This window comes from Polypterus senegalus, chromosome 5, assembly GCF_016835505.1.
Source record: "Polypterus senegalus isolate Bchr_013 chromosome 5, ASM1683550v1, whole genome shotgun sequence".
Lineage (NCBI taxonomy): Eukaryota > Metazoa > Chordata > Cladistia > Polypteriformes > Polypteridae > Polypterus > Polypterus senegalus.
The window spans coordinates 109,991,251-110,008,570 of NC_053158.1; the positions used below are offsets into that span (position 1 = coordinate 109,991,251).

General features: G+C 36.5%; 1 protein-coding gene across 2 annotated transcripts in view; it reads right to left on the bottom strand.

The window, feature by feature from the left end:
• The window catches only part of smarcd3a (SWI/SNF related, matrix associated, actin dependent regulator of chromatin, subfamily d, member 3a), a 496,564-nt gene that overhangs the window by 240,148 nt on the left and 239,096 nt on the right, over positions 1-17,320 (bottom strand). Inside the window, exon 1 of one of the 2 annotated variants that reach the window (XM_039753232.1) lies at positions 5,896-6,210. The exons of the other annotated variant lie outside the window; for it this stretch is intronic. Coding sequence (XP_039609166.1) covers positions 5,896-5,973 — 78 coding nt within the window. The 5' untranslated portion in view covers positions 5,974-6,210. Of the gene's footprint in view, positions 1-5,895; positions 6,211-17,320 lie in introns of those variants that run through there. 2 annotated transcript variants of the gene reach the window in all.

The following is a 17,320-nucleotide window of genomic DNA, read 5'->3' on the forward strand; positions in this document are numbered from 1 at the left end:
ATATAACATTAGATGTTTTCCAGAGTAATTTTATCCATACATTCTGGCCATTCTGAGTGCATTAAAAAAAAACAATGGACATTTACATGTATAAAGCCGGAGTCGCATCTAGTTGTGGGGTATGTCAAATATGCAGACCACAGTTGCTGATCTTGTCACTGGATCATATCAATTTAAACAACTCAAAATGTTGACCATGTCACACTTAGCGATTGCATGCTGACCTTCCAGCACAGTCAAGCTTACCTCTTTTTTGAACAGCCAGTAGCATGCTGCATGGCAGAGCCTGTGTTGTATGAAAGGTTAACACTAGAATTACCAAAGCTTATGAAAAAACTTATAAATCTGGCCCATCTTTAAATAGCTCGCACCTCTCTGTCAGCGTCTTTTGTCTTGTAAATGTGTGATAAGCACAAGCAGCAAGCACCCTGCTATACCATCCACCCCACAAACAGCAAAAACCCCTCCCAGATCAAGCCTTGCTTATTAGGGACTGAGGTGCCTAGAGCTGTATAGGCTAAAAAATATATCGTTTTTTGGAACACATGCATTTAATGTGTGTTCTGTGTCTACAAAGATCTATGTAAGTGTAGGATGACAGAAATGTTGAACACATACCTAAAAGACAAACCTTTTTCATGTTTTAGTACTAATGACAACATTTTGACATGAAGTGTATATTGTGTGAAAACTGAAGTCCAAATATCAAATAAGCACTTTCACATAAGGTACAAATATAACAGAATAAGTTTGCTTTTATTCAAGAATATAACAGAAGACAAAGAAATCGGGTTAGTGTGGCTTGATGTCGTGATTTCTTTGGTAGTACAGCGGTAAGAACTGCTGACTCCTATTCAAAAGGTCGCAGGTTCAAGCCTTCACATGTACCAAAATAAACGTTTTAAGTAGTGAGCTGCTCTTATTGTTACTACTACACATTAAAAACATACATTTGATTTGACTCTTAACAGACGGTGTAAATGTATGGTACTTGTAAAGGTTAGCATTTTTTTATTCAGTTTTATTCTCTCACTCATTCACACTCGCCCCAATCTGACACTGTTAGTTTTCAAATAAAGACGTGCTGTAACAGAGGTGAACTCGGATGAGGACGAGGGTTCTACATCAGAGAAAGAGAACAGAAGCCCTCCCCACAAGAAACATCCATTCACATATATGAACAACACAACTGCACCAGGTGTAAAGGCGAAAGACGGCACCGTTTACTTATGTATTACAAAAGAAATCATGACAAGCCACACTAACCCGATTTCTTTTTCTTTGGTTATATTTTTGAATAAAAGCGCACTTGTTCTGTTATATTTCTACCTTTTGTGAAAGTGCTTATTTTATATTTCGACTTCAGTCTTCACACATTATACATTTCATGTCTACATTTTGTCGTTAGTACTAAAACATGAAAAAAGTTTGTCTTTTAGGTATGTGCTCAACATTTCTTGCATTTCCTGTCATCCTATACTTACATAGATCTTTGTAGACACAGAACACACATGAAATGTATGTGTTCCAAATAATGACAAATTTTTAGCCTATACAGCTCTAGGCACCTCACTCCCTGATAAACAAGGCTTGAGCTGGGAGAGATTTTTGTCATTTTTGCGTTGGTGGTGGGAGGATGGGATAGCAGGCTGCTTGGGATTATCGACACATTTACAAGACAAAAGACGCTGATGGAAAAGTGTGAGTGAATTTAAAGTGGGCTGGATTTACAAGTACTTCGTACTACCTCTGCCATTTCTTCTCTTTAATCAATTTTGTTTTGGTACATAAAACAAGAGATATCAGGCAAATGAGCATCTCTTTTGTTTGCAATGTCCAAATACCCCATATGCTGCACATTCTTTATCAATCCATTATATCCATTGAGCACATATTGGTTGTCCACTCTAATTCACACAAACTTGCCCCTACAACTAAAGATAAAAATTAAACCTGTTTGATTTTATTGAAGGAAGAAACACAACTAGTTGGAATGAGTTACAGGACATGTTAACATTACATGACTGACTTCACCGGACCACGTCACCAACTCTCCCCAACTCACTATAGTGTAAATGAAGGCTACACCTGAAAATCGCTAGAAAAGTAACAATGTGACACAGCCTAATGAGACTTTTGGATAGACAAGAGCTTTGAAACAACAATCTGACTGAACACCACTAGTGAAATCAAGTGTATTGATCTAAATATAATTAAATATGTGTAGCCCAACCCTAGAAGAAATGGGGAAACATGAAATTAAGATCTATTTATCATTGCAATCCACTTAAACATAAAAGGAACCACTGATGTGGTGGATGGGCTATGCACAGAACTCTCACCTTGCCAAGGTTGTCAAGAAGCTTTAATGCACTCTAGCAATTAATTTACCATCATAGAGACTGTTCAGTATCACTGGGCACTTTGCTTCCCCTTACTGGACACAGATTAAACCAGACAAGGTAAATATGCTGACATTTTTACATTTCAATTTATAATAAAGGAAACCAAATAAATACAGGAGCATTGACCAGAAGCATTTTATTTCTTTATGGAGACACATGAATCACAGCTGCTCATCTGATTTACTGACATTTGTGATTTTTTAATATTAACAGTTGCATATCTGAGTAGTCTATATATGTATTTTGATATTATTAAAAATCTGCATTTTGCATGTTTTCTTGTGGTTAATGCAAACTGGACATAAATGCTAGTCGTCTAATTTAGTTCTAGTTTATTTATGTCTATCTATAGTATTTGACATTAAATAACTGATATAAAATATCTGCAATAGTGAATGTTTTTAAATAACTGTTTATATTTTCTTTCAATATAATATGTGGTGAATTATTTCTATGTGTATTAGCTCTTTTTTTTTAATCTACCACATTTTAACAATACCATGATAATCCCGAAAACCATGATTTTTAGCCACTATAATTGTAATGTGAAATTTTTATATCATCCTATCAATGCACTTAGTCATAAGCAATTTGTGCTTTACAGACACACTGCAAGAAATAATGTGAAAATATTAATTAAATATTTTCTTAAAAAGCATCTGTACACATATCCCTCAGAATTCTTTTGCATGTATTGCAATATGATTACTTTTAAAATGAGTATTCATACCTATATTTTGGCTAAGTTGACAGCCTCATTATAAATCAGCCTTCTTTCCTTGGGAGTTGGAAACAAAGCCCTAGTTTGGTAAGTGTGCTGGAATACGATTTTAAAAAATGTTTGCAAACTGTATGTTTCACATTGAGCTCTTTTTACACTTATCACCGTGAAAACCAAAATGAACCAAAGGCTCAATTTAAATGTATACAGAGGATGTGATACTGGCATCTCATCCAAAAATGGCTAACACTTGTGGCGTGCCATCTGTGGAAATGTAAAAGCAATACATTTTGTTACATCATCATCATCATCATCAGATTCTTTCATGTGAAGCCTGAAAACCATGAGTACTGATTTGGTCGTTTATGTTAGGAAGAATGTCCAGTGGAGGATTGCTGGTCTCGTGGTCTCAGAACTCTGTGCAGATTTAGTTTTTTGTTTTTATTTTCTACAATCCCCTGGAGTTTTTTTCCTGTCCTCCCAGCCACCAGACCTCACTTTATTCTTTGTTATTTAGTATTGCTTAATCTTATTTTTTAGAAACATTTCTTTCTTCATCTTTTAAAGGAACTACATAATTTGTATAAAATTGTGCTATATAAATAAGTTATGTTGTCACATTTCCTACAGATGGCTCACATTAAACATAGTCCAACTGCAAGGATTCCTTATAACTACATGGCATATAAAATGTACAAATTAAACATTTAATTAATTAAAACTTGAAACATTCCTCAATGTATTGATAAAAGCATTGCAATATTCTACTGGTTCATTTTTCTCCCTGCCTTTAGATTCAAAGCATACTGGTTCCTCCTAAGTTTTTATTTTCCCCAGGATCAGCATTACACTGAGATTTATTTTTACCTTCTTCTGTTGTTTTATCTTATGTTTCTTCATATAAATACCATTAAAATAGACTATAACTTTGCTTTTACAAAGCACACTTAACCATCCCAATGTTTATTTTCTCCAGGATCAGTAATTAGTTTTTTTTTTTCTCACCTTCATTACTGTATTTTGTGTTGCTTTACTTCTCAACATTGAGTATTAACATCCAGTGATTCATTAATTAATGTTCAATATATTTATGTCAATATGTGTGTATACAGTTATAAATATATAATGCATATGACACATTATTTATTTCTAAGCTGCTATGAATTCCAAGCCTGCCTATTGAAAAAGTAGATATAGGATAAAAATAAATAAAACATATATAGACTGGAAAAAAATCCAAATACTGTGTGAAACTGCTTTTTATATTAAATTGTCAAGAGGAGATGCAAGAGGTATTGTATAAATATTAATTATATACCACTTCTGTAGTCCCCTATAAAATAAAGGAATATAAAATTGATTATTTATTTTAATGTAAAGCTAGATAGACACAGATAACATATCATTAGTCCCAAATTGAAAAAGAAGAGAAATAAAAAGATTGGATGAATACAGTGTGTGTGTGTTTTTTCTAATGGAGATTCATGCCTATAAATTTTATATACCTCGATCAAGTGATTAATCAGCTTCAACGTACAATATATTATGCCTTATGTTTGACCAGAAAGCATATTGGGTTGTGTACAATAAGATCAAATGGAAAGAAACTCCTCTTAAATAAAACTAAAAGTGTACTTTGTACTATCCCAACAGCCAATATATTGAACACTGTAAACTGAATTCCCACCCCTCCAACAAATTCTTTTTTTCCCTTCAACTCTTATTAATTACAACGAATTAATTAAGGATACAATCAATAGGGAATCTCGTACATTTATTTTACATATTGATGGCAACACTCTTCCACTACCATTTTGGAGTTACTGTATAGTATGTGCTCTGAGAACCTTATATGAAATAATTTATTTTTTAATGTAAAGATAGCTAGATAGTGCCTATTGCGTTTGTGCATGCACGTGAATTGTTTAGCTGCATGAAAAGGAATTCGTGAGACCACAAACTCGCTAGTGATCACGGCAATTGTACAGGCACAACCTTGATCTCCCACGGTTCCATGGATAGCATGAATATGCTATAAAAACGTACGACATAAATCAAACGTACAGACAACAGAGCAACGAAAAGAACTGCAAAGCACGTTATGCTTCCCTTGTGTATAAGTGCTGAAAATGGCGAGGAAGCTTTGCAGTGGCACTAGTAGGATTTTGAAAGTTTCCCAGTAGAGCCACTACACCTGACCTCTTTGAATAGAGTGAATGCAGCGCACGGCATGGTCATAGGGCGCGTGCCCGTGGGGCGGACGCGCGCCCGTTCGTGCACGCCAGCTATGCCGTTTCTGACAAAGCGCCAGTCAGCTAAACCCTATGCCATTGGACTGATCGACCCCTAGACAAGGCTGTCACCACCTACCAACCCCTGCCAGAATTACACGCAAACATACACATGCTGGTCGGGACGCTGCTCCGCCACGCTGCTGCCTCTTGTGAAAGCCGGCAGGTCTTAAACAAATAGAAAAGCCACTCCCCCCAGCCACCCCCTCTCCCGTCTCGTCGCCCCCTCCTCTTCAGTAGCAGATGCTGCTCCCGCTATCCATTTACTCGTGCTAGGAATAATACTGGGAGGCGAGGTGAATGAACCGCTATTCGGCGCGGCTCGGCATGTAACCTTCACGGGGCGTCCGTGCCTCGCGAGTCCTTCCAGAATACACAGCTCCTCATGCACCGGTCTGTGTGACTCCCATGGAGACCCCCCTCCGCGGCGCTGCCTCCCCTCCCCTCCCCTCCCCGTCTCGGAGAAAGCGGTACTCACCACGCCGTGGACTAGAAACTCAAACAGTTTGCTTTTAGTCGCTTTGCGAGCACCTCCTGTGTTTTCTTCAGAGGCCATCTCATCGTCCTGTTTCCTTTCTTCCGAATTCTTTTTCTTTGCCTCTTTCCCCCTTTAACTCTCTTTATTCCTGGCTCGGCGTGCCTTTCAGCGCTCTCTCTCTCTCTCTCTCTCTCTCTCACTCACTCACTCACTCACACACACACTCTCTCGCTCCCCCTCCCTCCTCTGTTTCAGCGAATGCCCAGGCCAAGTCCGTTCTTGGCTCTTACACTTTTTTTTTTACTTGAGCAGCTTTTCAGAAAACCAGGCAGAGAGAGAGAGAGAGGGCAGGGGGATGACAGGGGGGTTCCAGCCTGTCGCACTACAGGACAACCCCCCTCTCTCGCCTCTCTTACAGCTGTTGCATTCCATTAGCTGATAAGAGGAGAGCATCTGAATGGCTGCTATTAGTCCCAATGTTTATGCTTGTGCTGGAAAGTTTGCTTTAAAGTTATCAATTCACCCCCTCCATCACCACTTTGCTCCATTGCCAATCAGACTTGATAAGCTCTGTGTTGGCTGCCTGCAAAAGAATGAGACTATAAAAGGCTTTCATTGAGAAACAGTTGAGACTCTTCAATTCAAGGCGAACTGGCCACACAAAATAAAACTCTAAGGTGGACAAAAAAAACAACTTTTACATTAGTTTACAATAACATTTTCATAGTTAATGTTTTTCACACAAAAGATGCTTTTATTCATACAATTCGAAAGGAATTTGTTCATACATAGTATCACTCAGGCTTTCGTTTGTATCCTCCACACAGCTTAAGTAACTGAAGTTGTTTTACAGAACAGATGACTTTGATTTCGCCGATATTTACCAAAAATATTTTCTTAAGGAGATAGATTTCCCAGCCCTCAGATCATATTGGGGGAAAATCTTATTTGTCACACAGTTTTGGATGCAAACTTACTACAAATCCTCTTACAAGTATTATTTAGAGTGACAACTTATGTGACAACATTCCATCACAAAATTTTTTTTTTGCTATCTTACCCTACATCGTTCACATTTTATTTATGTGGTAGCATCCTAATCTATCCTCTAAAACTCATTGGGAAAATTATTTATTTTACATTAAATATGAAGAAAAAAAGTCATATTTCTTTAAAACAAATACTCCAAAGCTTTTCAGAATTAGGCAAACATTTATTAATGTGGTTTCAAAATAAAGCAGGTGGGCCTCTGCTATCTTTTTGGCATCTTAGTATATATCAGTACTTCATGTAAGGTTCTCTGAGCACATAGCTCTCCAAAGTGGTAGGGGTGAGTGTTGAGATTAATATGAAACATAAATGTAGGAGAAGCCCTATTGATTTCATCCTTAATTAATTAATTGTAATTAATAAGACAGAATAGGAAAAAAAGAATTTGTTGGAGGGGTGGAAACTCAGTTTACACTGTTCAATATAGCATCCATTGGGATTGCACGAAGTACACTATTAGTTTTGTTTAAAATGAGTTTCTGTCAATTTGATCTTATTGTACACAATCCAAGATGCTTTCTGGTCAAACATGAGACATAATAAATACACTGTACGTGGAAACTGATTAATAACTTGATTGAGGCATGTAATATTTGTATGAATGAATCTCGATCGTGGGTTTATGTCCCGGGTCCTCCCTGCGTGGAGAGCACTTTGAGTAAATAAGAAAAGCGCTATATAAAGGAAAAGAACTGTTGTTATCATTATTATTATTAGTGAACAAAATGTACACATTGTATCAACCCTATCTTTTTTCCATCTTTTTTGTAATTCGTGGCTGTATTTGAATGAGTTGTTGCTGTTTCCATTTGGGACAAATCAGATTTTTTTTCTAATTCGTTCTGAGCAAGAGTGTACTTTACATTTCTAAACATGATGAGACCACATTTTTTTTATTTAGGACACAACTTCAAACTGCCCGCTCTTTGATAAAAGAATCTTGTAAAAGATCTCCTTCAAAAGAAAAAGATGATTTTGACACCACTGAGCATGTCCTAAAACTAGCACAAATTACAGATATCCATAATACAAAAAGAAATAAAAGGGTTGATGAAAGGTTTGGCATTGTTTTTTGTCCAAGGTACTTTGAGTTTTTCTCTTAAATTCTAAAGCCATGAGTATCAGATCATATGGTGACTCTGTATGGATCTGTTGTATGCTATGAGAGTGCAATGAACTGCTAGCCATTTCATGGTTGATTTCTCGTTTAGGCTTGACTTTTCTATGGCAGGCTTTTGCCTACAATGAACCTGAATTAGTTAAAGCAGGTTTTAAAATGGAAGATAAATTGAGAAAAGATGGGTGGATGCTCTACACATAAATAAACATCCATCATCCAGCTTTTCCAATTAGTAACCAATCCATGCATCATCAAACCTATTGTAGTTCAGAGGATCAGAGACTATACAGTATTGATGGTACTGGACACAAGGCAGGAACAAGCCCTAGACAGTTTAGCATGAGGTACATTAAATCACACTAGCCACCAATTAACCTCACCTACATGTCTTTATATGTTAGAAGAAAAATGAATAAAAAAGACAGCTACTGATTAAAGAAAAAGAAAAACTTAAATGTAGCACTTAACATCTGCCTATTTGAAGTTTGAGTGTTGCATTTCCTCCCATTCTCCAAAAACATTGGCTGGGCTAAATGGTGCCCCGAAATTTAGCATAGCTTAAGTGAATAATGGCTGTGATGAACCGACACCCCATCTTGGGTAGACTTCTGCCTTGGCACTAGCTCTTTGTATTCTTGCACTGGGAAATACAATTTAGAAATTAATGGATGTGCTACATAACCTTTAGGAAATTACTGGGATAAGTAAACGATTGTAACAATATACTGAATCATACAGTACAACTACATTAATAGTGTACACCTGAACACCGTTTATTGACGTTTCTTTGCAGATCAAGCATCCTAGGATTAAATCAGAATGTTGGTGGTTTTTGTTTTGAATCTACATATGTGAGGATTTTCCTTCAGTTGCTAAGGCTTTACTTCCACAGAAGAATCTAAATTGGTCCTGTGATGGATTGTCACCCCAATTGCTGGGATAGGCTATTCAGGAGTGGGCAGATTCAGTCCTTGAGGGCCGCAGTGGCTGCAGGTTTTTGTTTCAACCCAGTTGCTTAATAAAAAGCACTTATTGCTCAAGTAATACTTCTGCCTCACTTTAGTTGTCTCGCTCGTTAAGATTTTGAACCCTTATTGCTTGTTTTAGTCTTAAACAGCTGTATTCTCGATTCTTAATGGCTGCTTATTAGCAATAAGATGCAAATGACAAAAGAAACCAGCATTTCTCCATTTAGCATGTTTCGATTTACACCTGTGCATATTTATCATGCACAACTGGGTTTAATTAAATACTTGGAAGGAAAGTGAAAAGAAAAAAGTGAAGCACTGAGAATAACTTGTCTGTTTTAGACTTCAAATCATTTGGATGATATCCTTAGAAAGGAAAAAAATCTAAGAATGACTTGACATGGCAGAGGTAAAGCACTAACAAGCCATGAAATTAAATAATTGACAAGGATTGGTTTTTAATTAAGCAACTGGGTTGGAAACAAAAACCTGCAGCTACTGCGGCCCCCCAGGACTGAATCTGCCCACCCGTGGGCTATGGCCTTCCATGATCCTGAATTGTATTATATGTACATTTTCAGGTCCTGAAAATGGATGGGTGGATACATTTTGCACTGTGTTTTGTATTTTTCTAAATGTGTGTTATTTGTGCTCTCATCATTTCATTCAATAAAGGCAACAGCCCAGATAGGAACTGAAAGCAAGATTCACAACAGCAAATATTTTGATTCTCTGTTTTTTATATCCTCTAAAATGCCAGGATAAAAACTTCAGGAAATCAGTGTCACATGAATTAGAAGTGGGCTGACCTTATTGTACAACACAAGTATAAAACACGCCTTGTAAATTAAAGTACGAGAGTACTTCAGAAAGTTGTGTAATGTTTTATTTAGTACTGGATGTGATTCATGCAGGGAAACCCCAAAAAGTCAGCTGCTAAGGAGGGTATCTGAAGAACACGCACGATTAAATAAAAGATTTACTGGATAGAGAAAGACTTGTATTATATATTAATAGTACTTACTTAGCTGGCACATTAAAAAGTAGCTTATCCCACTTGTGATAAGTTGCCAGGATAGGTGCAGGGCAAAGACTCAAAGTGAAACTGGTTCAGCAAAGTCAATACTGCAAAAGACTAACCTAATCTGGTAAGTAAAGATCCCCTCCAAGTGCCAGTGTGGATAAGCTGCTATCAGGATATGGTGTTCCCTATAGGCTTAAAGAGAGCTCTTTAAGCAGTTACTTCATAGGCAATAATGTAAGTGAGAGAGGTGATCATGAAGAACAGGCAGATGGCTAGGAGAATTTCCTCAAACAGTTAGAAAGCCATATATGATTCTCACATGGCACAGGTGTGCTTTGTTCTGGATAGCAGGCTTTGTTGGTGACACCAGCAGCAGCCAGCCTTTCAACTGTATTTGGGATACAGAGATGCAAACAAACATGGCACCACCAGATGTAACTCTAAGAAGATGACCCAGGAACTTTCAGAAGATACACCTGACATCTGAAACAAGGTTATTATAGTTAACGAAAACTAAAATCAAAACTGAAACTATTATTAAAAAAACATTTTCATAAACTGAAATAAAATAATTAACAAAACCGAAATGAAAAACTAAAACTAAACGAAACTATTAAAGTAGCTGGAAAAACTAACTGAAATAAAATAATAATTTACTAAAATATTTGTAGTTTTCGTTTTTGAATGAATATTCTTGCCGTTAGTCTTTAACCCTTGTAAGTTTTAACTCTAAAACAGAAAGTCATCCACCACGAGCCGCCCGCATATATTCATCCAGTGAACGGCAGCTGGTGAAGGAGGGCGGCAGTTCACACAGCATTTGTGGTGACAGAGCAAACTGAGTGCGGGTGCATAAAGCATGTGAAATAGAAAGCGATTTGCGTGCCGCCTTTCTTTGTGCTTTTTGTGTATCAAGATGTAATTCAAATGGCTGAAATCAGAATGTGCTGGTCAATAAAAGCGTTTACCATAGAAAAATCACAAGTGAGTAACGTTTCAGTTTATTTCTCAGGTGTCTGCTATTTGTTGACAGCAATTCACTTGCCACTTAGCACAGGAGAAATCGTTTTTACTTTCTCATATATAAAGTATACAGAAAGTATAGTAATCATGAAAAAATTCGACCTCGATATTTTGATGAATCTTGACGTTATAGACTAACCAGTGTCCAACAATACTGTTTTTTGGAATTGCGTGTGTGTGCGTCTCTGTGCGTGTGTAAACACGTTAACTCAAAACGTAGATAGATGGATGAAATTCGCATGTGGTTGTTACACCACAATTGTAGATCTGTATTAACTTTTGGGCCAAATCCATCACCCAGAAGTGATACTTTATCTGAACACATACTCAATTTTTTTATTTATACAGCTGCAGAGTCCGATTTATTCAACTTTACTTTTTTAATAATTGTTCAATATATTATTAATTTGATTTGTTGTTGATGGTAATGTACATAATATTGAAATATAATCATTGTCTTGCAGTTTACTCCTCAAATATCCATCCCCATATCTGAGTATACAAGAAAGTCGAGGGGAGAGCACTCCCGGATTTTAAAAATAAAACGGCGATCGAGAGACTGACTAGGTCATCATACAAGATCAGCATATTGTTACTGACCAATCACTTTTGCTTTAAAAACATTGTTTAACAACGAAGCGATACAAACAAAGGTAGAGAGTCTGACAAGTAATGAAAAACTACTAGTGGGTTTTGTATTTATTCCATATTTATTAATTTATCTTTTTAGTTCATATTCACAACTCAAAACCCCTAATATTGTGAAAGTAATCCATTAGCAGAATATTTTAAAATATTTGTCTCCCTTTTTTCAATGTTTTTCTCTCTCCCAAAATAGATAGTTGAAATATCATATTCTTTTTGTTTTTAACATCAGCCTTATCATATATATTGCATACCAGGGACTTTTCCTGCCTTGCATCCAAACCTGCCACGGTAGGCTCCAGGTTTTCTGAAATCCCTCTGGATAAACAGGTTTAGATAATGTATATATTGTTCCTAATATCAGACTCTGTTGTTTTGTGCCTGTCTGTACTCTTATTACCTGCTCTTGCCCTGCTCATTATGAGTTTATTGTTCTTATGGTGGGCTATTCAAGACTCACCACACCTAACCTTGACACTGCATGCTTGTTGTTCTTTGTTTCCCTCAATACAGCTAGGTGGGGTCTGCACACTGATTCAAGTCTAAGAGCCCTGTTCTTCCTAAGCCCGTGTGATTTTCATGAGAAAATATTTTAAAAATGATAAAACTGTCTAAAATTGTTCATATTCAGTGTCTAGTTTTGATTATGCTTGTTTTTATCAGACAAAAATAAAACCAGATAATAAACCAGGCAGTATAGTAAGCTTCCACTAACATTAAACTCATATCCAAATCTGTTAAGTGTACAGTTTTGTCTGATTGTGACACAAATCTAACTCCGTAGGCGCTCCATGCCATAATTACTAAAACTAAAACTGAAACTAATATATATAAAAATAAAATAGAAATGTCTTTGTGAAATAAAAACTAAACTAAAACTAAAAATACATGATGAAGGAAAACTAAAACTAAACTGAATTTCCAAGTAAGGTCAGAAAAAATATAGAAATAAAAACTAACATAAAAAGGCAAAACTATAATAACCTTGATCTGAAATGGGTCTGGAGTTTGCCCAAGGAGTAGCTCCAGGATGAATTTTAAAGGCACGTCACTACCTAGCATTCATATAGTTTGAGTCAGGATATTGTCCTCTCCATTTAGATCTTTCCATTTAATGTAACCATGTTGATGGAAGGGTCTACAGAGTGTTAGAAATTACTAGGTTTTGGATAGATCTGTAATAAGACAAAACTGGTGACAGACACAAATAATGTTTTTTGACATCATGTAAACTTGTAACCACTAAACTTTCCCATGTTCAAAATACACACAATTGTTCTCAATACTAAATGCTGTTGAATTAATTATTAGTGAAAAAAGTGTTTGCTTTATTGTAAAGTGGAGAAGAAGGTCTAATTTAAGCTTGCTCATAAGATGGCCACCAAGACATAAAACATGAATAGATACAATACAATACAATTTATTTTTGTATAGACCAAAATCACACAAGTAGTGCTGCAATGGGTTTTAACAGGCCCTACTTCTTGAAAGCCCCCCAGCCTTGACTCTCTAAGAAGACAAAGAAAAACTCCCAAAAAAAACCTTATAGGGAAAAAATAGAAGAAATCTTGGGAAAGGCAGTTCAAAAAGAGACCCCTTTCCAGGTAGGTTGGGTGTGCAGTGGGTGTCAAAAAGAAGTGGGTCAATACAATACAATACACAGAACCACTCCTTGTATACCACAGTATACAAAATAAAAAAAATTACAAGTATGGAGCAGAATTTAACAGTAGATGATATCCCATAATATGATTTGGATTTGTTTAGAGTTCTGAAGACCTCAGCCATCAAACTACCTCCCCCATTTGGCCATTCCACAGTTGAGTCAGTGCTGGGCCAGCCAATCTGATGAAAGGACCCATATACCCCACAATTCCTGTGATACTCCATCAGGGATGACTTGACCTTAGGCAGGCAAAACAATTTGAATACCGAGAAGAGAAACAGAACAGGTGAGAGTTAGTAACAAATTATAACTATCATGTTACTTATGTTTTAGTGCTAATGACTAACAACAGAGATGCAGTTTGTACAGTTAATCAGCAGCTCTAGTCAGGATATGCTAAACTGAAGTAGTGAGTCTTCAGCCGGGATTTAAAAGCTGAGACTGAAGGAGCCTCTCTTACAGTAGCAGGTAGACCATTCTACAGTTTAGGGGCCCTGTAACTAAAAGCTTGACCTCCCACTGTTATTTTATTAATTCTTGGAATCATAAGCAGACTGGCATCTTGAGATCTTAATGTGCGCTCTGGTTTGTAAGTCATGATAAGTTCAGACAAGTAAGCCGGACCTTGGCCGTTTAATGTTTTATATGTTAAAAGGAGGATTTTGAAATCTGCCCTAAACTTAACCGGGAGCCAGTGTAAGGATTTAAGAACTGGAGTGATGTGTTTGTATTTTCTTGTTCTTGTAATAATTCTTGCAGCAGCATTTTGGATTAACTGGTGGCTGTATAAAGAACAGTCTGAACATCCAGTGAACACAGCATTGCAGTAGTCAATCCTATTAGAAATAAATGCAAGAATTAACTTCTCAGAATCCCACTTATTTAGAAAACACCTTAATTTCCCAACATTTTTAAGATGGAAGAAACATGATTTGGACAAATTTGAAATGTGCGCTTTAAATGACATGCTAGAGTCAAAGATAACTCCTACATTGCGGGTTGATTCAGTAAAGTTAATAGTGATTCCAACTGAGCTAAATGATGACAAAATATTGTCGTGATCAGCGTCATTCCCTCCAACAATTAACATCTCTGTTTTATCAGTGTTTAAAGATGGGTAGTTCTCATCCATCTACTCCTTTAATTCACTAACACAACTAATTAAAGACAACATCGGAGAAACTTCATTTGATCTAAATGAAAGGTATAACTGGGTGTCATCTGCATACAAGTGAAAATTAACATTGTTTCCTAATGATCGAACCAAGTAGAAGCATGTAAAGTGAAAACAGTAAAGGTCCAAGTATTGAGCCCTGTGAGACACCATATCTCACTTCTGTGTAGAATGATGGAGTACTGTCAGCACATTTCTGTACATATTGGAATCAATTTGATAAATAAGAACTAAACCAAGCGAGCACAGTGCTTGTAAGGACAGCATCATTTTCTATCCTGTGCAGTAAAATAGAATGGTCAATGGTGTCAAATGCTGCATATAAGTCTAACAGTACAGTGGAGTTTCTTTCATTAGAGGATATCAGAATGTCATTTACAACCTGCCTTAGTGCAGTTTCTGTGCTATGACCAGTGCGTAAACCAGACTGGAATTTCTCAAATAAATTGTAATGTGTAAGGTGTGACTGAAACTGATTGGCGACTACTTTTCCTAGTATTTTAGAGAGAAAGGGTAAATTTGAAATAGGTCTATAATTATTAAGTATGTGTGGGTCTAGGTCTGACTTTTTAAGTAATGGTTTAATGGCTGACACTTTTAGTGCATCAGGTACTGCGTCATGCAATAATGAACTATTGATAATGTTTAGAATGGGCACAGCAAGAACATCCATTGCACTTTTTACTCGTTTTGTTGGCGCTGGATCTATGGAACAAGTAGTGGGTTTCATTTTAGAAATTAAAGTTAAGACTTCCTGCTCAGTTACAGGATTAAAATTACTAAAGTGCTGAATGCAATGTGAGACAGGGTTTGCTAAGCTAGTATGCGGTTTGTATACACCTTCCAACAGCACAGTGTCATAGCAATGATGACCACAATAGAGAAATGCTGTTGATGTCATCTACATATGCATATCCATAAGCAAAAGTAAAATAAACAAAGATAAAAAATGAATTTCATAGTAACAGATATAAAAAAAATCTAGATCCTCACAGTTGCAAGTCAGAGCAAAGACATTGTAGTTGCATGACTATTGAACGAAAAGAGTAGCAGAAAGTTTGGCATAGAAAAGGGCTCAAATACTGTAGATAGAAATGGGGGTGAGTGTTGAGATAGGGTTTGTTTTCAATTTGTTAGCTTGATACTTTTTCTGTTCTCTTTTTTGAGAATAAATCATTACTTTAGATAAAGAGTTGGATTTAGGCACACTTTGTTCCAAATCAAGGTGGTACACCATCACACTACTTTACGGACTGTGTTAAGAAGTTGTACTATTAGTAATGACAGTGTATAACTAGCAGTGGAGAAAAAAAAGAATCAATGACTTAAACTTCATTCCATTCATCAATCTAATTTTTTGAACACACTTAAATTTAGTTTTAATGTCAATAAGAGCAAACCTGCTAGAACTGGGTCCAAGACATAAACTGAAACTAGAAGATGTGCCATTTGAGGCAAAACCCTCAATTTATTCTGAAGAATGAGTAATGTTTTTATTTTATTTTGACTTTCAAAGCAGCTCAAACAACCCAGTCTTAGAAGATGCTGGAATTGGTCTATTTCACATGAAGACATTACAACAACAAATCATGCAGTACTTCTTGATAAAATTTCCTTTAAGTCATACACACCCATTTTGCATAGGACTGTGCATTATGATTTGACAACAAATCGCCAGAAACATTGTTTATCTGGAACAGAGCCATTTTCTGTTCACCTTTGGCTGGTAAAAGGGTGTTTAAGGTCAGATGCGATCATGTAAAATACTTGTCTAAAAACTGAAAACACAGGTATGTAGGCATGTAGAATAGATGAAAGATATATATATATATATATATATATATATATATATATATATATATATATATATATATATACACTGTGTGCACAATTATTAGGCAAGGGAGTATTTTGACCATATCATCATTTTTAATGCATATATTCCAACTCCAAGCTGTATTAACTTGAATGCTTATTGGATTTAAGCACGTCAGGTGATGTGTATTTGTGTAATGAGGGAGGGTGTAGCCTAAGGAGATCAACACCCTATATCAAGGTGTGCAGAATTATTAGGCAGCTAGTTTTCCTCAGGCAAAATGGGCCAAAAACAGATTTAACTGACTCTGAAAAGTCAAAAATTGTAAAAAGTCTTTCAGAGGGATGCAGCACTTTTGGAATTGCTAAGATATTGGTGTGTGATCACAGAACCATCAAACATTTTGTTGCAAATAGTCAACAGGGTCGCAAGAAACGTGTTGAGAACAAAAGATAAATTAGCTGCCAAAGATTTGACAAGAATCAAACGTGAAGCTACCAGGAACCCATTATCCTCCAGTACTTTCATATTCCAGAGCTGCAACCTACCTGGAGTGCCCAGAAGTACAAGGTGTTCAGTGCTCAAAGACATGGCCAAGGTAAGGAGGGCTGAAACCCAACCACCACTGAACAAGAAACATAAGTTGAAACGTCAAAACTGGGCCAAGAAATATCTGAAGACAGATTTTTTTCAAAGGTTTTATGGACCGATGAGATGAGAGTGACTCTTGATGGACCAGATGGATGGACCTGTGGATCAGTAATGGGCACAGAGCTCCACTCCAACGTGGAGGTGGGGTACTGGTATGAGCTGGTATTTTTAAAGATGAGCTAGTTGGACCGTTTTGCACTGAAGATGAACTCAAAATCAACTCCCAAACCTACTGCCAGTTTTTCAAAGACACTTTCTTCAAACAGTGATACAGGAAAAAGACCATGA